The sequence below is a fragment of the Somniosus microcephalus genome, chromosome 10, assembly GCF_052327205.1.
Source record: "Somniosus microcephalus isolate GS21.2 chromosome 10, FLI_Smic_1.0, whole genome shotgun sequence".
Classification (NCBI taxonomy): Eukaryota; Metazoa; Chordata; class Chondrichthyes; order Squaliformes; family Somniosidae; genus Somniosus; species Somniosus microcephalus.
In genome coordinates, this window is record NC_140996.1 from 79871222 (window position 1) to 79895836 (window position 24615).

The following is a 24615-nucleotide window of genomic DNA, read 5'->3' on the forward strand; positions in this document are numbered from 1 at the left end:
GCGAGCCCTACGGACATGGAGCTGCAGCTCCGCGTTGGCACCCCATGCAACCCCCATCAAATCCTGGCAAACACTCAAATTTCCAAAAGGCCACTTGCAGCGCTCTGGCCTGAGTCCAAAAATACCTGAGCTCTTGCTGCTTGAAACCAGTTAGCTATCCTCCTTGTTGTGTCTCCAGAAATGCGTTGCACAAGAGTGTTTTCTGAAAAAAGGCTGGCCTTTATACTGGAGAGCACGTCCCCTTTAATTTGCGCCCCTCGGGGCGCGCGCTGGTTGTGTTGCGTTCCTTTTTCCAAACGCTCCGGCCGCCAGCCGCACAATGGGGCGGTCCGACTGAAGTTTGGAATCGGGGCGGCCAAAGGGCGTTGCACGAGGATGTGACGTCATTTTCTGCGCGCGCATCCGGGCGGGCGCTAAACTTTGCACCGGCGCTAACGGGCAACTTAATTTGGGGCGGGGCGCAAACTGCGCTGCGCACGGGCGCTACACGCATAGCGCCCGAAAATCACTTCTCTTAAGGCGCTAACTGCTGGCGCTAGCAACTGAAAATCTAGCCCCCTGTCTTTTAGTCCCCATCCTCTGTGTCCACTCTGGCCTCTTCCTCCTTATTGCACAGCACTTTGAGACATTTTTCTGTATGTGAGGAGCACTATATAGATACAGGGTGAAGTTTCTGAAATTAGTAATTTAGACTTCTGTTGTGATAGAAACAGAAATCCTGTTTAAATTATAAGATTTAAATTTGGTACGGTGAATGTGGAGAAGCTGTTTTTACTTGTGGGTGAGTCCAGAACAAGGGGGCATAAATATAAGATGGCCACTAACTGATCAAATAAGGGTTTAGGAGTAATTTCTTTACACAGAGAGTGGTGGGATGTGGAACTATTGTGTTCCTGTATCAAATGCGAAGATATTGGCCTAGAAATTCAGTTGTTAGCGCCAGCCGCTAGCGCCTTAGGAGGAGGAGAAGTGGGGCGCTAAGCGGCTAGCGCCCGGGCGCGGTGCGATCTGCGCTTCTCGCAAACTTCACTCAAGATTTAGCGGCGGCGCTAAACCGCAATGCCCGCTCAGCTGCGCGCGCAGATCCTGATGTCATTTCATGGTGCAACGCCCTTGGTGCGCCCCGAACCGGAACTTCAGTGGCGCCGCCCTTCTTTGCACCTGGCGCCCCCAGCGACTGGTAGAGGGGAACGGTTCCCAGTCACTGCGGGGCGCAGGTGGCACTATTTAAAGGAGACTCCTCCTGCATTATAAGTGGCAGCCATTTTGTGGCAATCCTTCTGTGTGAGAGACGGATATTTGGAGAGAGACAAAGGCAGAGAGCTTTCTGCTTTGACTCAGCGCTCGCACAGGTACTTCTGGCTTCAGGCCAGAGCTTTGTACTTGGATTTCACTTTCAGTGCCATAGCCTTGAGTCACCACATATAATGGGGGTTGCAATGGGTGGAAACGTTGGCTTTCTGCATTGCATTCAAAGGGATCAGAGACGCCGTGAGAGAGTGCCAGTCATGGCCACACGGAGAAGGGCCAACAGGCGTCGGCACTGCAGGCCTTACCCACCCAGGGTATACCGCCAGCAGTTCTCATATCTGAACATGTCTGAGGAGCAGTGTGTTCAGAGGCTGCGATTCAGAAGGGAGGTGGTCACTGAGATCTGCCACCTGCTTCGCAGAGATCTGCAGCCACATCTGAGGGGCAGGACGTCTCTGTCGGTGGCAGTGAAGGTGACGGTGGCTCTCAACTTCTATGCCACCGGCTCCTTCCAATCCGCTACTGGGGACATTGCCAACATCTCCCAGTTCGCGGTACATTGCTGCATCCGCCAGGTGAACAATGCCCTTTTCAGAAGGAGACGTCAGTACATCTCCTTCCCCATGAGAGCAAAATACTGCAGATGCTGGAAATCCGAAATAACAACAGAAAATGCTGGAAAAACTCAGCAGGCCAGGCAACATCCGTGGAGAGAAATTAGAGTTGACGTTTCGGGTCGAAACCCTTTTTCAAAACTGGAAAGGAAATAAAATAGATCGAAGGCAGGGCTGCGATAGAACAAAAGAAGTAAAAGAGACATTAAGAGGTATTCAAAACCAGACGAAATGGTAATAGGACAAGTGGAAACAAAAGATGGCTGAGATTAGGTGTGAAGTGTACTGGCAGGATGAGACAGAGCTGCCATGTGTTTCTTTTACTTCTTTTGTTCTATCGCAGCCCTACCTTCGATCTATTTTATTTCCTTTCCAGTTTTGAAAAAGGGTTTCGACCCGAAACGTCACTCTAATTTCTCTCCACGGATGTTGCCTGGCCTGCTGAGTTTTTCCAGCATTTTCTGTTGTTATTTCCTTCCCCATGACCCTGGACAAGCAGCAAGAGCGTGCAATGGGATTTGGAAGAATAGCGGGCTTCCCCATGGTCCAGGGTGTAGAACTGATGAACCAGCAATGGTCAGGCCTTGCTTCAGGGCTGCAGTGTGCAGGGCATGGCAGCCAAACAAGTCGACCCTCCCCCTTTAAGAGCTGACCGGCGCCAGCGTGTCTGCCTTCATTCAGAAACTCCACGCACCTGTGCTACACCCGCCCTCGGTGTTAGCGCCTCGGCATGCTGGCTTAGCGCCTTAGGATAGTCGTGCATCGCCTGCTTTAGCGCAGCAGCAACCTCTTGGGGCAATGCAACTGAATATCGGCGAAGGTGGTGCTAAGTTGCGCCGGGCGCTAAATTTAGCGAACGCCCGGCTGTAGCGCCTCAAACATGGCTATACTGAATTTCTAGGCCATTGTGCACAATCAAATGTCAGTTCCCCCATCGCAGTATTTACTACTCCCTTAAATGGAGCAAAAACCTGGTGGGTTTGGGTTATGCCTTAAATTCCAATGCCCCCTTGCCATAAATCTGCCAAAATTCTACTCCTTAGCACCACGAATCTGAACCAAGTGAGACAAATGTTTTTTGAAGTTTTCTTTAAATCTGCAAGTTCCTTTTGCCTCTGGACTGTCACTACAGAAAGTAATCTGAAGTGGGACAATGTTGATTAATTGCGATAGACACCTTTTTATCTTCCTTTGTGAGAGCTTGTACATCAAAGGAAATAGAGACATATAACCAGTGGTGTCCCATTACTATCAGTTTTTCCTATTTTGTTGTGCCACTACACAAGTGAGAGGCTAGTAGAGACTCTACAAAGATCAATTCTCGTATAAAGATTTTTGCAGTGATGATGAGTAAAGAATGTCAGGAATGCCCTAGATTGTAACATTCATGTTCAAAATATTGTGAATACAGCAAATATTAAAGTTAAAATATAGAGGGCTAGATTTTCAGTTGCTTGCGCCAGCAGTTAGCGCCTTAAGAGAAGTGATTTTCGGGCGCTATGCGTGTAGCACCCGGGCGCAGCGCAGTTTGCGTCCCGCCCCAAATTAAGTTGGCCGTTAGCGCCGGCGCAAAGTTTAGCGGCCGCCCGGATGCGCGCGCAGAAAATGACGTCAAATCCTCGTGCAACGCCCTTTGGCCGCCCCAAATCCAAACTTCAGTCGGACCGCCCCATTGTGCGGCTGGCGTCCAGAGCGTTTGTAAAATGGAACGCAACACACCCTGGGGAGCGCAAATTAAAGGGCACTCCTCCTGCACTATAAAAGGCAGTCTGCATGTGTTGTGTGGAGGGATCCAGTGTGTTGTTGTGAACGGTGTATTTATGTTTCCGGCCACCACCACCACCACCACCACCTCCTCCTCCTCCTCCTCCTCCTCCACCACCACCACCACCACCACCACCACCTCCACCTCCTCCTCCTCCTCCTCCTCATCATCATCCTCCTAAAACACATGCACCCTTCCCCTTTAAGAGCTCACTGGCACCAGAGTGTCTGCCGTGCGCTGCACCCGAGCTCGGGTGTTGCGCTCTGCACCGCCGGCTTAGCGCCTAAAGATAGTAGTGGAACGCCTCTTTTAGCGCTCCACCAACCTCTTAGGGCGAAGCCACTGAATTTCCGGCAACGGGGCGCTACTTTGGGGCGGGCGCTAACTTCGGGCGGGCGCTAAGGTTAGCGCCCCAAAACTGTCTATACTGAAAATCTAGCCCAGAATCTCTAGTCTTTTCTGATGATGATGTAGAAATTCTGATGATGCCACTGTGGCATAGAACATTCTGCTCATTGCTCAGCTCCACTGTGAATCCATCCCAAGTCCCAGGAATGGGGTCATTTAAATAAAAGGGTTGGGTGCCCAAGCCCACACAGCAATGCAGTGAGGAACCTGACCCCAGAGGCAGCATTATCTCAGCGGCACCTTGCCACTTTGAGAGGAGGAGCCAGTCGCCCTTGAGCTGAACAAGTAAATGGGGGGATTTTCAAGCTTGCTTCTGTCCAGCGATGTTAGGCTCTTGTCTCAATGGCAGTTGGTTGTCATCTACCTTTTTTAACTTTGGGGACTACTTTAGGCACAGAAGGGAAATGTCTCCTGCTCTCAGCAGACATATGTTCCACTGGGCCAATCAGAGGTTTATGTGGAGGGATTCCTGAGGTAGCCTGGGAATGTGGAAGTACATAAAGGGAAGGGCAGGCAGAAGAAGTGCTCATCTCTACTGTTCCCCACCGAAGAATTTGCTACTCCCTTTAAATGGAGCAGAAACCAAGTGGTTTGGTTATGCCTTAAATTCCAATGCCCCTTGCTACAAATCTGCCAAAATTCAACTCCCTAGCACCCCGAGGTTGAATTTCTCCTCTGATGTTGTTGTGTTTAAACAATAAACACTTTATATATTCAACAAAAAGAGCCTCCACCCAGCCCTACCTACCTTCTTGCTATCTGCAAATCAGTTACAGTTGCAGTCTTGATAGTGAGCAACAGACTATCGTGTGCTGCCCAGAAAAAAGGCTCAGGTTACAGATTGTTGTACAGTATATTTAGTTCATCCATGTAGAGAATGATTATCCTGGTGAAGCAGCTGATTGCTAATCCACCGTTACAATTTACATAAAATAAAGGTAAGGGAGTTTAAAATAAGATTGGCAGTGGGAGACTTGCATTACCGCTACCACAAACAAATTTGCCCTTCACGCACCTCTCCTTTAATCAGAGGGAAGAGGCTTCCTCCATCCCATGGAGAAAGGTAAAAATAATTGAAATGCCAGCAGCACCTAAAATCAATTACATTTTATACATGCCTTGCAAATCTCCTCTGATTTTTATTAAAAGAGAATTCAAATTCTCTTCAATATGTTTCTGAGGGGCATTAATTAGAATGAAAAAAATACAAAATGATCAAGGTGATAAGGGCCATTCATTCAAATTTGTTCAATCTATTTTAACCCCCTGTAATAACTAAATCTGCAAGGTTAGTCACCCATCCCGCATAATTTAATGAATAGACTTTCTGTGTGACCTTTGTGCTCCTCAGTGAAGGAAATGTCAGTGATAGAGAATGGAATACTTTTTGTATTTGGCCCAGTTAGTAGCACTTGTGCCTCTTAGCAGAGAGGGTTGTGGGTCAAGCTCCAGGACTTGAGAACATTAAATTTAAGTTGACACTGTTAAGTTTTAAGTTGACACTTCAGTTGTCAGAGATGTTGGGCAGGATTTTCATTGTGCCGTGGAGTCGGGATTGGAGGTGTGTGGGGGGTTAAAATCCCGAAATCGGGGGTCCCGACACCATCCCACCCCCAACCCGCCTCCATGCCAGTTTCAAAGGAGGCGGGTACCCGCCCCGCACTGGGACCCGCCTACCTGAGGCGGGAAGGGGATTAGTGCCAATTAACTGCCTGTTAACAGGTAGTTAACAGGCAGTTTTTAGCCTAATCCCTATTTGAAGGTTGAAGTGTGGGATTCCCGATGGCTCCAAACCACAGCAAGTTAGAGGAGTCGGGCCGTCGGGGTTCAGGTGAGTGATGTGTGCATGAGTGCAAAGGTAAGTGTGTTTGGTGTGTCTAAAGTGATTAAAGAAGTGTAAATTACCTTTTCTTACCTTTACAGCCTTCCTTCCTTTAGGTCCCGGGAGTCCGTCATCTCACCGGCACAGAAAGCAGAATGGCTGCGAACTGTCAAAAGTGACAGCCTGCAGCTTTCTGTGCAGGAGAGTTTTCTAACATAGTCTGTGGAGAAGGACTCATGTTAGAAGTAAGACTGTCAGTGTTCAAACAGCTGTGAAACGCTGATATTTCATCTGTCAAAATCTCTTGATAGATGAAATTTCAGTCTGTGACGTCACCTGTTGCCGGGTGGCCCTTAATTGGTCTGCAGAGCGCACTGGGCGGGCTCAACAAGGTCAATCAAGTTAAAATCGCGTGGATTGGCCGCATCTCGATGGAGGCGGGACTACAACCCCGAAAGTTGTAGTCCCGCCTCCAACCCGACTCCTCAATGAAACTCCAGCCCGTCATCTTTCAGATGGGGCGTTAAAGCAAGGCCTCATCTGCCTGTTCAAGTGGATGCTAAAGATCCCACTATTCGAAGAGATGTAGGGGAGTTTCCCCAGTGTCCAGACCAACATTCATCCTTCAACCAACACCACTAAAAAAAAATTACCTGGACGTTTATCTCACAGCTGTTTGTGGGATCTTGCTGTGTGCAAATTGGCTGCTGTGTTTGCCTACTTTACAACAGTTCAAAAGTAAGTCATTGGCAGCGAAGTACTTTGAGTCATCCTGAAGATGTGAAATGTGCGATATAAATGCAAGTTCTTTTTTACTTTTTGCACTCATTGTCAGTGTTGCTAGGTCAGATATTGTGCTATAGAATAAAACTCTCCCTACTCATTCTCAATAATATGACCTCATGTAATACCTCTACTACACTAGGTTTTTGTATTCCCCATTTCCTACAATAACCAACCTTACGCCTTGAATGAGTGGCATCTTCAACTTAATGCCAGATTTAGGGTATTTTATTTGGTTGAGGGTCGCTTTCTGTTTTGAGCTCAAAATCTTCCATGTTTAGCTCTAGTGATGCCTTTGCAGACATGGATTGGGTCCAGACATGACATATGTATGCACAAGGTATGCTGATGACTGCCAGTGCTATTTCAGTACCACAGTAGCTGTACCGAACTAGCAGAGGATTATGATGTCTATCACCCTGTTCTACATCCTCATGCTCCTTTTCACCTCAAGTGATCTCTTTGGCCTTCATAAACCACAAGATGTACATGAACAACACTTTATTACTCTGTTTCAGCTAAGGCCCTCCACTCTACCCTATCATAAACCATTGAAAATGTATCTTCCATCTTCTTCCACAAATACAGGGCTGTCACCTTAGCCAAGCACAGTTTTGCCTTAAAGCATTGGAATATAGCAATTTATGAACCTCCTGAACCAGAAGCGACCACTGCGATCCACAAGATTGGCCTCAGCATTTGAAACACTACCATATACTACTTGATCTCATATCCCTTATAGTGCCATGGGACACTCATCTTTGTGAAGGGTTCAATACAAATGTACAGTGCCATCTCATTGCCAAATATCTTTCCAGTTCCTTTAAGTCTGCTGACACTGTTTGCACCCACTGCCCTTTTAATGGATTCATGAAGATATGAAACACTTGAGAATTGTCATACCCAGGAACTTATTGGTCTGCGTCAATCTGTCCCTGTGATTAAAAGAAAAAAAAAGGCATCCAAAAGTATACTATGCCATCTATGTATCTAAGAAAGAACTTAAGAGAGGGTAAAAATTAACGTGTATCTGAGGATGAATATGGCACTGTTATTATTCTCTATCAAAATCCTCATGCAATAACCCGATACAATATATCTTTTCTTCTCCTTACACCTATGATAAGTACCCATCCATGGATATACATAAAGATATCCTACAACAAAAAGCATTTATCAATGCTTTGAATCCACTAAATCTATGTCAAACCCGGCTGCATTCTCTCAGTTGGTGTAAGTTTTCCCTTCCCAAGAGGATTGGCCAATATCAAAAAATGTGGATACATTGCTGAAACTGACATCTGTTTCAGTCAACCGACTGCAATGACATTTAACTCTTCAACTGTATGAAAACCCTAAACTCGCCATAAAGAGAACACCAAAGAGCTACTTTTAACCAGTGCGAGAGTTCTGTTGTCGATGGCCGAGGCGGATGACAAATCATACGGACCTCCACAGCATGAGACTCGGAAGATTTTAATTCCCAGGCATCATCTGCAAAAGCCCACATCAGTCCCTTGCCCAAACCTGGCGGGCAGAAGCGGGATGTCAGGCGGCAGGATCCGAAGGAAAAGTTTCCAGCACTTAAAAAAGTGGTGGGGAGGGATTTAGGGAGGGCCTCATGGTCAAGGAAGAGGGACGGAAGCCCAGAGCAGGGGAGTACTCCTGCTTCTTCTAACTGCACAAGGAAACTAGAAAAAAATAAAACCACTTACCTTTATACACTTCTTCTGCTGTATACTCTATAGCATTGACTTTGTTTATACTTTCAAATGACAACCTACAAAGGCTGACAATAGAAAAAAAATGCTTGCTCTCAAGCTTTAAAAACTTTGATGTACTCACAAATGAAAGGATGTCTGTAGCATACTCATTTATAATGGGGAATCTTACAGTTTTTTCACTGGCACAGGAGCATCATGAATGATTTCTTCGTATGTTTCCTCTATCATTTCTGGATCAGGGCAAGAAGTTGCAGATTGTCTCCGTGTCTCCTTCCAGTCTTCCTCCGCCTTCAACAAAATATCTTCAAGACATTCAGTTGCTGCGACATCTAACAATCAGATTGACATCAATCATTCCAGATAATCTCATTCACATGGGCTCTCTAGAGATACTATTCCAATTAGCACTAATCAAATTATAATACATGAGAAATGGGTCATCATTCATTGACAATGCAGCCAACAACATTAGATTGCACCCAGGGTGAAGCCAGCATTTGCACTCTCTCCATAAAATACAATACTTTGCCTTAATAATAACAATAAAACAATTTAGATTTAAGCAGGATGCCTTTTAACAAAAATCTAAGGATATAGTAGATTTTACAAATTCATATACATCATTGGGCATATGTCTTGGGAATTTAGGCACAGAGATCATAGGGCCTTGCAGAAAGTTTTTATCCATTGAACCTGCACAATTACCTCTGGTGTCCTCCAAGGGTCTATCCTTGGCTCCTTCCTATTTCTCAACTACATGCTGCCCCTCGGTGACATTATCTGAAAACACAGTGTCAGTTTCCACAGTTACGCTGATGACACCCAGCACTACCTCACCACCACCTCCCTCGACCCCTCCACTGTCTCTAAATTGTCCGACTGCTTGTCCTGGCTGAGTACTGACTGAGCAGAAATTTCCTCCAACTAAATATTAGGAAGACAAAGCCATTGTCTTCGGTCCCGCCACAAACTCTGTTCCCTAGTCACTTGCCCATCCCTCTCCCTGGCAACTGTCTAAGGCTGAACCAGACTGTTCGCAACCTTGGTGTCATATTTGACCCCGAGATGAGCTTCAGCGCCATCACTAAAACCGCCTATTTCCACCTCCGTAACATTGCCAGACTCCACCCCTGCCTCAGCTCATCTGCTGCTGAAATCCTCATCCATGCCTTTGCTACCTCTAGACTGGACTATTCCATTGCACTCCTGGTTGGCCTCTCATATTCTACCCTCGGTATACTTGAGGTCATCAAAAACTCTGCTGCCCATGTCCTAACTCACACCAAGTCCCGTTCACCCCTGTGCTCGCTGACCTACATTGACTCCCGGTTAAGCAGCGCCTTGATTTTAAAATTCTGATCCTTGTTTCCAAATCCCTCCATGGCCTTGCCCCTTGCTCTCTCTGTAATCTCCTCTAGCTCCACTACCCTCCAAGATATCTGCACTCCTCTAATTCTGGCCTCTTGAGAATCCCCGATTTTAATCGCTCCACCATTGGCGGCCGTGCCTTCAGTTGCCAAGGCCCTAAGCTCTGGAATTCCTTCCCTAAATCTCTCTGCCTCTCTACCTATCTTTACTCATTTAAGATGCTCCTTAACACCTATGTCTTTTGTGCCCTAACATCTCTTTACGTGGCTCAGCGTCAAATTTTGTTTTATAATACTCCTATGAAGTGCCTTGGGACTTTTTACTACATTAAAGGCACTATATAAATACAAGTTGTTGTTGTTGCCAGAATGGCTCAGTACAACAGCTGACAAATGTTTTACTCAATATTATTAATAATATATTAATTGGGAAATTACAAACTCCGAACAATTTATTTGTGTTATAATAACCACTGCTCCAAGAGCATTGGTTTTCTTTTTACTTCATGTTGAAAGGGGCCTTTAATATTCAGGAAATTAGTGGTTGCCTGTTTGGGATCATATTCAGGCCCAGGATTCTACTGCTACTACCTCCCCAACAATGGTGACCAAAATTCCCCATTCCCAAGACTGAGTGCTGAGTTGCTGTTAATCAAGTATCTCTAAATACAACTTTTCTCCCAATAAACAATACCTACTCTGCTGACCACTGATAAGCAGCAACTACATTGCATGTACAGTTCAGTGACTGAGGAGAAAATTACCACAACAAGCTGCATGAGGCCACAAGTATAAAATCAGTAAGTATAAAATCAGGAATTTTAGCCCGAGAGTTTGGGAGGCTCTTTGTTGCTCAGGAACCTCCTGAGCCCAAGTTCTGAATGGTTTCTGTTGATCGATATTGTGCAATGTAGTATACAGTCACTCTGGAACCTGAAGGGAGTCAGGGAAATTGCAAGAGTGACTTCACACCTTTCACCTTCCTCAGAAGTATGCCCAAGAACAACTTGCCTCAAATTACCAGAGCACCTGCTAGAAACCCTTTAAAAGCACAGACCTGGGGGATTTTAATTTCTCCTGACCACTGCATTGCTAAGCAACCCTAATCCAGCACCAGGCTGAGCCCTGAGAGGGATTGCAAGACATAAAATGAATCTGGGTAAAGAAGCTACATGGTTAGGTCTATTCTGAATCAATAGCGGCTGAATCTTGCTCCACTAATGATCCACTAGAGTTCAATGGCAGGAGGCAGCAGAGCATTTTAAGAGTGGCTCCTGCCTAATATTGAGCTGAGCTGAATTGCGTAACAGCATGTGTCATAATATCCAATTCTGCAGAAACTACAGGGAAAACTGACCGATCCCACACTCCCAATGAGGAGCCACGCTTCAATGGAATATGGGTCATAGGGCTAGAAATTCATAATAGCCAAGGAATGGCCAGCGTCAGTAGAAAAGCTGGAGATTTAGCACCAGGCACAAATGCTTTAGACTGCACGCAAAATTCGTCCTCACTGCTCAATAAAATGATTGGAGTACTAAATCAAGTCTTAAAACCCAGGCTCATTGGTGTTACACTCAAAGGGTGGACCAATATCGGGTGCAGTCTAATCGCAACTCATCATTGCCACAGGCTTTTTTCACTACTTAAAGGGGAGGTTCATTGATGCTGCAGAACCTCATTCTCAGCTTTGCTGGCTGTGCAGCTGCCTCAGCAAGCAGAAGCAGAACAAGGAGAAGGAGCTGGAGGACTGAACCAGGTGTGCTCATGTCAGGTCCATGCCCCAGGGAGAGAGCCCGCAGATTCTCCGATGAAGCATTGGAGACAATGGTTTTCGCTGTGGAGAGACGGAGGGCAGTGCGCTACCTGGCAAGTGGCAGGAGGCCGCACCATGTGGAGGAAGGTGGCGCAACATGTCTCAGGCAGCACGGTGGTCCCCAGGACCCACGCACAGCGCAGGAATAAATTTAACAACCTCACTTGGGTGGTTAGTGTGAGTGAATGCTTCAACTAATGCTACATACCACCATCTGTACCATAATCTTCACACACTGCCTAAAGCACCACACCACCAGCATTCACCCACCAACAATCTCTAGCTACCAACATCAATCACTCCCACATCTCACAACTTGCACACAGTAACAGCTATTCAATTATGGCAGGCACAAGGGTAATTAGTTATTAGAATTCATGGATATGTGTGATATGTTTATAGATACATTTATTAATGGTTGTTCTGGACCAATGGACATTGTGACATCCTGGATGTTTTTACATGCAATAGCACCCTCTGGTGGCGGTTATTGTGTTACCAGTTTGTAAGCTGGAAAGGTCATCTGTTCCTTACTTCCTGTGTGAGGTCATTTGACCTTTGTTCCTTTCTTCCTGTGAGAGGTCATTTGACCTTCTTACCTTTCTTCCTGTTGACCCCAGGAAGCAGTTTTACCAGGAAGAACCTGACTTAAGTAATGGAGAATTCCATGAGGGATTTTCAATCCCGTGTAATCTGACTTCATATGTTAGGCCAAACGCAATATCTGTGAGTATCTTTAGTTCTTAGCGTAATAGCAATGTTGTCAGAGTAATATTTTGATAATACTATGTTTGTAAAAGGTTAATATTTAATAGTTACAGAAGTTAGTTCAAATGTTAGTTAGTTATACAATTAGTCTATTCTACTGTTGTAAATATGTTTATATCTTGTGTAATATCGAATGTGTAGTACTCAGTTTATGTACAAAACATACTTTGTCTTTGTTTACAGTTTCACAAATTTGTTCAAGTAAAAGCTTCAAAACAGCAGCAGCTTCAGGAAGAATTATTTTGAATGAGTGTTTAACTTGCTGGATAGCTAGATAGGAGCACGTCTAGCGCGGCCAGTACAGTGAAAAGATATCAGTTAAAAGATATCAGTGAAAAGATAGCAATACGGCTAGCTGTGAAGAGCGGAGCAGGAGGAACCCAGAGTAAGCCTTAACCTCGTAGAGCACATCTATCTCACATCAACATGTCAGAAGATAATAGCGAAAATGCTTTGCAGCCAGTAGAAGACCTTAAGCAGGCAGACGAAACTGTAGAACGTGACAATCGGTCTATAAGCACCGGTTACTACAGGTCGCAAGTTGGCTCACGGTCATCGGGTGGTTCTAGAGTAAGCATAGCCCTGGCCAGAGCACGGGCTAAACTAGGAGCAGCTCAAGCCAGAGCTGCGCATACGAACAGTGAAGTAGAAATAAAAGTAAGTCAGGCCCGTCTCCAAGCTGAATTCCAAGCGGAACAGGCCCGACACCAAGCGGAACAGGCCCGACACCAAGTGGAACGCCAGGCTGAACAGGCCCGACACCAAGCGGAACAGGCCCGACACCAAGTGGAACGCCAGGCTGAACAGGCCCATCTCCAAGCGACATTAGAGGCTCTGCAGCAACAAAAAGAGACAGATGCTGCATTAGCCGAGACACAAGTATTCGAGGCAATTTTGGAGGGAGCTGATCCCGAGACAGCTTACAAACCTTTAATTCCCGTTCCGTGGCAGAGTCCACGACAGCGCACCATAGATTACGTGAGCGACCATGCCGACATACAGTTTACAGGAGAAAGGGATGGAAGCCCGCACATCTCTACAGATGCAAACACTTCGTATAACATGCCACAAGTTGCCAACCAAGGTCAAAGCAGACGGCGTGCCGCAAGCCGCAGAGTCTCCGCTAGCAGAACTGAAGACACAGTGCAAAGGAATAGGACGCCGAATAGAGAAAGTCGGAGGCAAATCCCCTCTCGGTTCCTTGAGACCCCCAACAGAGCCCCCAGCCAAGGCAACCCTGGCACAGGTCCCAGCACCTACGACCTCGCCAAATACCTTGCACGCACCCACCTGGTGACTTCGTGGTTAATCAAGTTTGATGACAGGCCAGAGAATTATCAGGCTTGGAAGTCCTGCTTCCACGATGCCACATCGGGCTTAGACCTGTCGGCAGGAGAAGAGCGCGGCCTCCTTATCAAGTGGCTCGGCCCAGAGTCCGCCGGACAGGCCTGCAGGATAAAAGCGGCCAATGTGGGGCAGCTGCCAGAGGGGTTGAAGAAGGCTTGGGTGAGGCTGGAAGAAAGCTATGGCTCGCCCGAAGCCATTGAAAGGGCTCTCTTTGACAGGTTGGTGAACTTTCCGAGGTTGACGAGTAAGGAACACCAGAAGCTCCGCGACCTTGGAGATCTGCTGTCGGAACTCGAAGCCGCAAAGCAGGATGGCTACCTACCCGGTCTATCGTACTTAGACACTTCCAGAGGGGTAAGTCCCATCATTGAGAAGCTTCCATTTAACCTGCAGGAGAAGTGGATAACGTTTGGATCAAAGTTCAAGCTAAAGCACAACGTGGCGTTCCCACCATTCTCTGCGTTCGTTAAATTCATCCGTAAAGAAGCCAAAGCCAGGAACGACCCCAGCTTTAACTTCTTCTCCTCCCAACCAGCACTTGCCAGAAGAGACAAGTTCGACAGACATGGAAAGACACCAATATCTGTCCACAGAATGCAAGTGTCCTCAACTGAGCACACAAAGATTCAGAAGAAACCGGAGGATATGAGCAAACAATGCCCTATCCACAACATGCCCCATCCTTTAAAGAAGTGCAGAGGCTTCAGGGAGATGTCCCTGGAAGATCGGAAACAATATCTTAGAGAGAACTCTATATGTTTCAGGTGCTGCTCGTCCACGAGCCATCTCGCCAAGAACTGCAAGGTGGATGCAAAATGCACTGAATGTGAAAGTGATCGGCACGTTTCAGCACTACACCCAGGCCCAGCTCCTTGGAAGTCAGAAACGCCTCCTCCCGCATCAGAGCACGGCGGGGAGAGAGAGGGAGCTGCTGGCACGGAGATTACATCCAGGTGCACCGAGGTGTGTGGAGAAGGAGTGAGCGCAAGAGCATGCTCCAAGCTATGCCTCGTTAATGTGTACCCTGCGGGATGTCGCCAGGAATCTGAAAAGATGTATGCCATACTAGATGAACAAAGCAATCGTTCTCTAGCAAGATCCGAGTTCTTCAACATCTTCAAGATCAAAGGAAGTCCGTCGCCTTACACGCTGAAGACGTGTGCTGGACTTTCAGAGACAGCCGGCAGGAGGGCCTGCGGTTATGTTGCTAAGTCAGTCGACGGGAAGATTAGTCTCCCCCTTCCTACACTCATCGAATGTAATCAAGTCCCCGTCAACCGTTCTGAGATTCCCACTCCGAATGCAGCTCGTCATCACTGTCATCTGAGACGCATTGCAGACGAGATCCCACCTCTTGACCCAGATGCAAGCATACTTCTGTTGTTGGGAAGAGACATCCTGAAGGTACATAAGATAAGGGAGCAGATCAACGGTCCACATGACGCCCCTTTCGCCCAAAGGCTAGACCTTGGCTGGGTCGTTGTTGGAGATGTGTGCCTCAAGGGCGCTCACAAGCCGTCTCAGGTGAGCACACTCAAGACTTCCATCTTGGAGAATGGTCGTACAAGCTACCTTACCCCATGCAGTAGTCAGATCCGAGTGACAGAGAAGTTCAGTCATACGGCTTCGCCTCAGAAAACCCCAGTGCTGATCTCCGCAGACAGCACACAGATGATGCTCACTGGAGAGAACCCGGGTCAGTCAGTCTTCTGTCGCACCACCAACGACCACAAACTTGCTCCATCGATCGACGACATGAGGTTCCTCCAGATTATGGACAATGAGGTCTCTCATGACAGCTCTAACAGCTGGGTTGCACCCTTACCCTTCCGGAACCCCAGACGACGGCTGCTGAACAACAGGGGTTATGCCTATAATCGTCTTAACTCACTCCGTCGCACTCTAGAGAAGAAGCCAGAGATGCAAGCACACTTCCTAGAATTTGTCAAGAAAATGCTTGTCAACGATCATGCAGAGATAGCTCCTCCACTCCAGGAAGGCCAAGAGTGTTGGTACCTCCCTTCCTTCGGAGTCTATCACCCCAAAAAGCCGGAACAGATCCGCGTGGTGTTTGACTCCAGTGCACCATATCAGGGCGTCTCTCTCAACGACGTACTCCTCACAGGGCCTGATCTTAACAACAGCCTCTTGGGAGTGCTCATGAGATTCAGGAAAGAGCCCGTCGCCATCACTGCCAATATCCAGCACGTTTCATTGCTTCGTGGTGAGAGAAGACCACAGAGACTTCCTCCGCTTCCTGTGGTATCGGGACAATGACCCTAATAGAGACATTGTGGACTACAGAATGCGTGTCCATGTCTTTGGAAATAGCCCATCCCTTGCTGTCGCCATATACGGACTAAGGAGGGCTGCCAAGGAAGAAGACGACGACTTTGGCAGTGATGTGAGAGGGTTCATCGAACGAGAGTTCTATGTCGACGACGCACTGAAGTCATTCCCGACCGAAGCAGAGGCCATCAGTACGCTCGGACGAGCCCAGGAACTACTTGCACTATCCAACCTCAGGCTGCATAAGATAGCCTCTAACAGACCAGCAGTGATGGAGGCATTCCCCCCTGAAGATCGTGCTAAGGACGTCAAGGACCTAGACTTCTTCACTGATGACCTCCCCCTACAGCGTAGCCTAGGGGTGTCGTGGAACATAGCAACAGACACGTTCACGTTCCAAGTCCTAGACGCCAAGAAACCCTTCACACGTAGAGGAGTGCTCTCTACAGTCAACAGCCTATACGACCCTCTCGGCTTCTTAGCCCCTGTCACCATACAAGGCAGGCTGCTCCTCAGGGAACTCTCCACACGCGCTGAAGAGTGGGATTCACCTCTCCCTGAAGAGATGGAAGCAGAGTGGGACAGATGGAGAGACTCACTCCAAGACTTACAGGAGATCCGAATACCTCGCTGCTATTCGTCTTTCTCTCCCTTAAATGCCCAATTCAAAGAGCTTTGTGTCTTTGCAGACGCATCCGCTAAGACCATTACAAGTGTGGCTTATCTGAAGGTCACCACTCAAGAAGGACAAAGCAAAATCGGCTTCGTCTTTGATAGAGGCAAGTTGGCGCACCAGCCAGACCTCACCATACCCAGATTGGAACTGTACGTAGCAGAACGCAACCTACCCCCTCACAGCAGTCTACGGAAGCTGCATCCTATCATCGACACCAACGGACCGTCTCCGAGGTGGTTCTTCTTTTGTCGCCAGAGGCCTCCAGTGACAAGTAGAGTTCGGACTATGTGGAGTCGTTAATGACCCCAGACGGGGAGTGTTCTGGACCGATGGACATTGTGACATCCTGGATGTTTTTACATGCAATAGCACCTCTGGTGGCGGTTATTGTGTTAACAGTTTGTAAGCTGGAAAGGTCATCTGTTCCTTTCTTCCTGTGTGAGGTCATTTGACCTTTGTTCCTTTCTTCCTGTGAGAGGTCATTTGACCTTCTTACCTTTCTTCCTGTTGACCCCAGGAAGCAGTTTTGCCAGGAAGAACCTGACTTAAGTAATGGAGAATTCCATGAGGGATTTTCAATCCAGTGTAATCTGACTTCATATGTTAGGCCAAACACAATATCTGTGAGTATCTTTAGTTCTTAGCATAATAGCAATGTTGTCAGAGTAATATTTTGATAATACTATGTTTGTAAAAGGTTAATATTTAATAGTTACAGAAGTTAGTTCAAATGTTAGTTAGTTATACAATTAGTCTATTCTACTGTTGTAAATATGTTTATATCTTGTGTAATATCGAATGTGTAGTACTCAGTTTATGTACAAAACATACTTTGTCTTTGTTTACAGTTTCACAAATTTGTTCAAGTAAAAGCTTCAAAACAGCAACCGCTTCAGGAAGAATTATTATGAATGAGTGTTTAACTTGCTGGATAGCTAGATAGGAGCACGTCTAGCGCGGCCAGTACAATGGTCTTTTGAATATTTTGTGGTCTCTCTCATTTCACCTTTGCGCCCAGGAGGACACTGTGATACACCATGAGACAGAGATTGTATGATGGGGATATGGGTGAGCTACAGAGATCTGGGGTTTCATTCATGTGAATCAGGAATCTGATGAGCTGGTCACGGACAGCCCACCCAGAAGGCTGATTGTCTCGCAGCCTCCTCCCTCCCTCCTGTTCCTCCTCCTCTTCCTCCTCCTCATCCTCATCTGCCTCGTCCTCCTCCTGAGGTGGGCCTACCATCCCTGGTGGCAAGGGCTGCGCCCTTATGATTGCCAAGTTGTGGAGCATGCAGCAGTCCACCACAAAATGGGACACCTGCTCTGGCGAGTACTGAGGGGCTCCTCCCGAGCAGTCAAGGCAGCAGAGCCGTTGCTTCAATAAGCCGATGGTCTGCTCGATGATGTTCCTGATGGCAGCATGGCTCTCATTATAAGAATGCTGGGCACGAGTGTTGGGGTTGCGGAGGGGAGTCATGAGCCAGGTGGAGAGCGGATAGCCCTTGTCTCTGATTAGCCACCCTTGAGCTTGACATGGTGGCCGGAATAGTTCTGGCACACTGGTCTGGCGCAGGATGAAGACATCGTAGCTGCTGCCAGGATAGCGGGCATTGACATTAAGGATTCGCTGTGTGTGGTCGCACACCACTGCACATTAAGTGAGTGGTAGCCTTTGCGGTTACAGAAGATCGCAGGATTGTTATGCGGTGCCCGCAAAGCCACGTGAGTGCAGATGATGGTGCCCTGCACCATGGGAAAGCCCGCTATCCTGGCAAAGCCACATGCACGATTGTCCTGCTTCTCTGGTGATCGGGAAGCCAACGTTGTCCCTTCTCCTACTATAGAGAGCCTCAGTGAGCTCCCAGACACAGTGATGGACAGTGAACTGTGAGATTTTAGCTATGTCTCCTGTTGCAGACTGGAAGGATCCTCTGGCAAAGAAATTGAGGACAACAGTGACCTTGACTGCCACTGGAAGAGCCGTGGTTGCCCTGTTCTGAGGCTGGAGGTCTGGTTGCAGGGGGTGGCAGAGTTCTGTGACCACCTCCTTGCTGAAGCAAAGCCTTCTAATACACTGCTCCTCGCTTAATTTAAGGTAGAAGTGCTCTCGGAGTACCCTCAGAGGGTAAGGCCTCTTGTTGAGAGCCCTAATGGCCCTCCTCCTCTCTCTGCACACATGTTCCTGTCTTTCTTGCTGCCTACGCTCCCTCTGCCCTAGATCCTGGAGGGCGAGGTGGCTTGCCAGTACGGCCCCCATTAATGTTGCCAAGTGTAGCAGTTTGATTCTTTAAAGAATAAATGTAGCTACTTTTTAGTTGCCACAAGACTCCTGATACAAAAGAACATTGAAATAACTGAATGAAACTGTTGCAGTAAGTGAAACTGACAAGAAACCACTGAAACTGCACTAACCTGACAGCTGCGAGTAATTATTGATGATCCCTTTAAATAACGTCCCTGGAGTCGGCTTCCTGGTGCTTCATGCCAGCTCTCCCTGTTTCCCTGTTTCCTCCAAGCACTAAGGTAAGTGGCGAGAATTAATTTAGCAGGTCGGGCAGCCAGTGAGCATTGCACACTCACTGACATCACGACACAGCTGGCGTTGACATTCCCGGCGATATCTCTTGCCAGCGGCGCTGCATGGGGGCGGGATTTGGCGTGTGGCACTTGATTCGCCTTGCCCCGGCGATAGTGATCTCGTGTCCCATTAGTGCGATCTGCTGGCGCTAAGGGGATGAATTTTTCCCCATAGAGTCAGAACTAGAGTTTTGCATCCCAACTCTGACCCATGCCCTTTATGACCATTGCTTCCCACTGGGAGCATGGGATTGGTCTAGTCTCTTTCTTCATCACAAACTACTTTTATGAAAACAACTCTGGTCATTGCAAATTCCTCTGAACTTTCCTCCGTTATCCTCTCCGAGTTTCCCACAAAGACATCCTACATGCTTTTCCTCCTCCCTCCATTCCATTGTGCCACCAACACCTGCTGCCTGAACTTAAACATGCAGAAATGTCTCAACAAATGTCTTCACAACAGGGTTGGACACTGAGCAGCATTTGCAAGAACAGTTAGGAGAAGTGGCTAATGAGACTTTTGATGAGGGGTTGCAAGGGGAAAAGGAGAGGTTTAGGAAGAGAACTTAAGTGCAACGGTGCAGTAAATGAAGTCTTTGCCTATGATAGTGTGGTGGAGCAAAGGGAGGGGAGGACACCTAGCAGACTGTAACAGGTTGTGATCTGTGACATAAGGTAAGGGGAGATTGCAGAAGTTGCGTGGAGCAAGGCCATGGAAGGATTAGTAAATTAGCATAAACTTTTTGAGATGAATGTGCTAGGGGACAGGGAGTCAGTAGAGGTCGTCAAGGATGTGGGTGGCAGGTGAGCAAGATAGCAGAAAAAGGATGCAGCAACAGAATTGAGGATGAAACTTTTAAAACTGAAGCTTGGGATCACCTAAATAATATTTTTGATTCAACGCATCTTCTCTGTCTCTCTCCTTCAAATATTGGTGGTGTCCCCTAAATTGGGCCTTGGCCCTTCACTTGAGTTTCTAAGTTTTAAAAGAAGCACCGATTCAATTGTTTTATCATGCTGCCCCTGATGTGGTGCCGACCAGTGGCAGCAGTGAGGCTAATTAAGCACCTATTAGACAATGCTTTTCTGTGGCATTCCATACATGAATGTAGTTATACGGGGGCAGCAATTTATCAGTAATTGCTTCTGTGTAATAATGTGAAAAAATCATGGGCTAAAAATTCAGTGGCGCCGCGTTTGGGGTGCCAAGCTCGCCTGGGCGCCGGAATTTGCGCTCCGGACGGAGCCACTTGCGTCCACCCAATATTCTGTTTCAGCGCCCCAAACGTAAGCGGGGCGCTGCTCGAGGCACCCCGCGTCCCGCTTGGGGCGCTCAAACGGAATACCGCAGCGCAACGTGCCACAGCGCCACATGCTGCGGCATGGCGCACTGCGGTACTGCAGGCCTTCCTCCCCTTCTTAAGGGGGAGGGGCCTGCACCAGCGCGATCACCGATCGCGAGTGCCGGCAAAAGAGCCCGTCACCGAGGAGAAGTGCCGGGCTCTTGGGACACAGCCGGCACTGCCCGGGGGGGGGATCAGGAGGCCAAGCAGGGCAGCGTGAGGAGGTGCTGGCAGGCGGCCACTGAAAAAAATGGCCGCCCCGCACCTCCCCCTTAAGTAGCGCCACTACCGCCACAGGTAGGCCCCCCTGAACCGGTCGCAAATTGCGACCGGCGCTACAGGGGGGGGCGTGACCCAATATTGCGTTCAGGGCGGTAGCGGGGCGCTGCGCACACCGATGACGTCATCGGTGGCGGCGCAGCACTATAGGCTAACGCCACCATTAGCGCCCCGCTAAATATCGCGGGAGGCATGGCCAGTGGCGCTAAAGCCACTGAGTGCCGTCTTTAGGCGCTAACTGGTGGCGCAGCCCACCAAATTTCTAGGCCCATTTGTCTGGTCTGTCTATATTTATTTGAAATCTAATAAGACTTATGCGCAGTAGTTTGCACCATCATTTGGCAAAACCATATATGCTAAACAGTGTGAACTTCCAAGGGAGTGGTTTCTACACAGAGAAATTACTTTGAGAAATTACTGAGACCTTTTCATCACTAGTCGAGGACATCACACTGTGTGAAAATATACATAATCTCAGCATAGGAGGGAAGTTTTAAATGAGAATCTTTCAGAAAACAGGATACTGCTTGTGATTAAACACAGTAGCAGTCAGTAAAAAGGATTGAAACTCAGACTTGCCCTTTACCAAGCATGTGACTTCATGGAGCATGCGTTTATACATTTGGAGGAACTTGGTTCCCCAGCAAATAAGACTTCCAATAAATATCAGCCCCACTTCCATCGTATTAAGCATGTGGCTGCATCAAAGGTCAGCAGCTAGTGTGGAAAAAAAAAGAAGTTAGTAAACTTTGTGTCCTCAAAGCCAACAAAATAAAGCCTGTTCCAATTAGATAAACCAAAGGAAAACGAGCTGGAAAAAGAGAAACTTCAAATTCCATCTGGTATTAGAATAAACATTTTTTTAATAAGTATCCTCAGGAAGAATGATGACTAAAACGAAAGCTTGGTACGGCATCAAATGGTGTATCAAATAGTACACACTGAATTCCATAAGACTGCAGTTCATATAATCACGTATCATACAGCACAGAAATGGATATTTGCCCATCGTGCCTATGCCGACTCATTGAAAGAGCTATCCAACTAGTCCCACTCCGCTGCTCTTTCCCTTTGGCCCTGCAAGTTTTTCCTTTTCAAGTATATCATCTCTGACCACTTCCTAGTATCGCTCTCCACCCACATCCCCCTTCCACCTCCCCACAACCCTACTTCCTTCTGTGTCCGCCCCTGGAAAAAACTCTCTCCCAACTCTCTTACAACTGCACTTATGAAAACCCAACTGTCCTGCCTTTGGCCGTCATTCACCATAATATTTCTGCAGCTACCGATCTGCTCAACCACACCCTCACCACCACCTTTGATGCCCTAGTCCCCATTAAAACCATTACTCTCTCTCACCCTGGCCGTTCCCCCTGGTACGGCCCTCATCTTCGCTCCATTAAGTTCAAGGGACGCAGACTTGAATGGATATGGCGGACAACTGGTTTAGCCATTCACCGCCAGATCTGGCTGGACCACATAAAGCATTATCAGGTTCTGCTCTTGTTGGCCAAAATTGCTCACTATTCCAGAATCATTCTGGAATGCAAAGATAAACCCCAGCCCCTATTCTCTACTGTTAACCGTCTTCTTAAACCCCTCGCCCCTGTCTCCTCCACCCTCACCTCTAACAAGTGTGAGGAGCGTATGGACCTCTACTGACTCCCTGTCGCCCAGCACATTCATTTCAAAATCTTTAAGCTAATTTACTAATCCTTCCATGGCCTTGCTCCACCCTACTTCTGCAACCTCGTCTAACCTTAAATCACAGATCACAACTTGCTCCAATCTGCTGTGTGTCCTCCCCTCCCTTCGCTCCATCCGTTCAGCTGCCTCTTCCACTTCCCTTCCTTCCCCTAACCCACCAGGCCAAATTTCCTCTGAGGTTCCCCCCTGCCCTAGCCCTGAACTCACATCTTTCTCCAGTTTCTCTCCGATCTCCCCTCATGACATCTCCGCACTCATCTTGACCATGAGACCCACTTCCTGCTTCCTTGACCCTATTCCCAACAAACTGCTGACCACCCAACTTCCTTTTCTAGCTCCCACGTTAGCTGACATTGTTAACGGTTCTCTCTCCCCAAGTACTGTCCCCCTCTCCCTCAAATCTGCTGTCAACACCCCCTCCTCAAAAAACATACCTTGACCCCTCCGTCCTTGCAAACTACCGCCCCATCTCCAACTTCCCTTTCCTCTCCAAAGTCCTTGAACGTGTTGTCCCCTCCTAAATCATTTCCCATCTTTCCCGCAATTCCAAGTTTGAATCCCTCCAATCAGGTTTCCGCCTTGCCACAGTACCGAAATGGCTCTCATCAAATTCACAAATGACATTCTTTGTGACTGTGACAAAGGTAAACTATCCCTCCTCGTCCTGCTTGACTTGTCTGCAGCCTTTGACACGGTTGACCACTCCATCCTTCTCCAACACCTCTCCACCATCGTCCAGCTGGGTGGGACTGCACTCGCCTGGTTCCATTCTTATTTATCTAATCGTAGCCAGAGAATCACCTGCAACAGCTTCTCTTGCTGCTCCCGCATCGTTACCTCTGGTGTCTGTAAAGTCTGTGGGTTGTATAGCGAAGTAATACACAGACTACAAGAGTAACTTTAACAGGACTTTACTATTCGAAGTTCAGGGCGAATCTGCCCAATAAATTCTGCCACAGCACTTATATACCGGTGTGGTCACCGCCGGTATTACAGTATACAGCAGCCAGGATAAAGTAGTGCCACACCTAAAATAGTTCTCTTAAAGGTGGACGGTTACATAAAATAGTTCTCTTAAAGGTAGAACGGTTACATACACTACAATCCTCCTTTTTTAGCTTACAACATACTTATTCTCCATTAAACATACATGTATTCAACTTCATGTAAAACAATTCACAGATATAGTCTCTGTGGAAAACAGTTCACAATTTCAGTCTCTGTGGAAAACAGTTCACAGATTTAGTCTCTGTGGAGGCGTCTCCTGTGCTTCTTAACTCAGTCCGGACAACGCCTCCGTGGTGTAGCAGTTCCCGGTGGTGTAGTCGGTTCACGTTGCTGGAGTGACTCATCCAATAGTCCTTCCCTAAACTTAACAGCTTGAACTTCCGTCACTCCTGAACCAGCATTGCTGACTTTTAAAAACCACTGGATTCCTTGGGAAGTTTTTCTACTTCCAACTGATTTGGCTCCATTCGGAGGGAGCATGTGCGTGGTCTGGTAGAGGTGATAATGGTTCAGATGGTCATTATTTTCTGCTTCGTCTTTTCCTTTTCTGCTTCTTGGAGGCTCTCTGGGCTCCACTGTCAGCTGCCAGCTGCCTGCACAGTTCCTCCCGTAGTAGCGCCACCATCTCCCGATGTTCCTTAGACTTTTTGTGATTCATCAAGGTTTCTGCACTTTGGGAGTTTTCATCACAAGCTGGGCAGAACAGGTCCTCGTAATATTCGGTGTCGCTCAACAGGTCATGGTCATATTCGGTGTCGTCCTGAGCTAAGCCAGTGGGAGGGTCTTCTATTTCCTCCCTACCCAGCTGGATGTTAGCCAACTTTTGTTCCAAATCCTGACATCTTTCCTGAAGAGACTTCTTCATGTGTTCAGCTTCATCCCGCTTTTCCTGGGCTTCCTGCAAGTCTTTTACTAATGACTTCATTTGTGATTTCAATACTTCAACTTCATTCGGAGATTGATTGATCGGACTATTCAATCCCTCTACTGGAGTAGCTGTTTCAGTATTCTGTTGTTCTGCATTGCCGTGCGTCAGCGTACTTTTGGCATCCAAGGGCTGTTCTGCTG

General features: G+C 47.5%; 1 protein-coding gene across 1 annotated transcript in view; it reads right to left on the reverse strand.

Annotated features, from left to right (window-relative positions):
• The window catches only part of LOC147111560 (unconventional myosin-XVI-like), a 350938-nt gene that overhangs the window by 299776 nt on the left and 26547 nt on the right, over nt 1-24615 (reverse strand). Inside the window, exon 2 of the mRNA XM_085999902.1 lies at nt 8537-8696. Within this exon, the coding sequence (XP_085856028.1) occupies nt 8537-8696 (160 nt within the window). The remainder of the gene's footprint in view (nt 1-8536; nt 8697-24615) is intronic.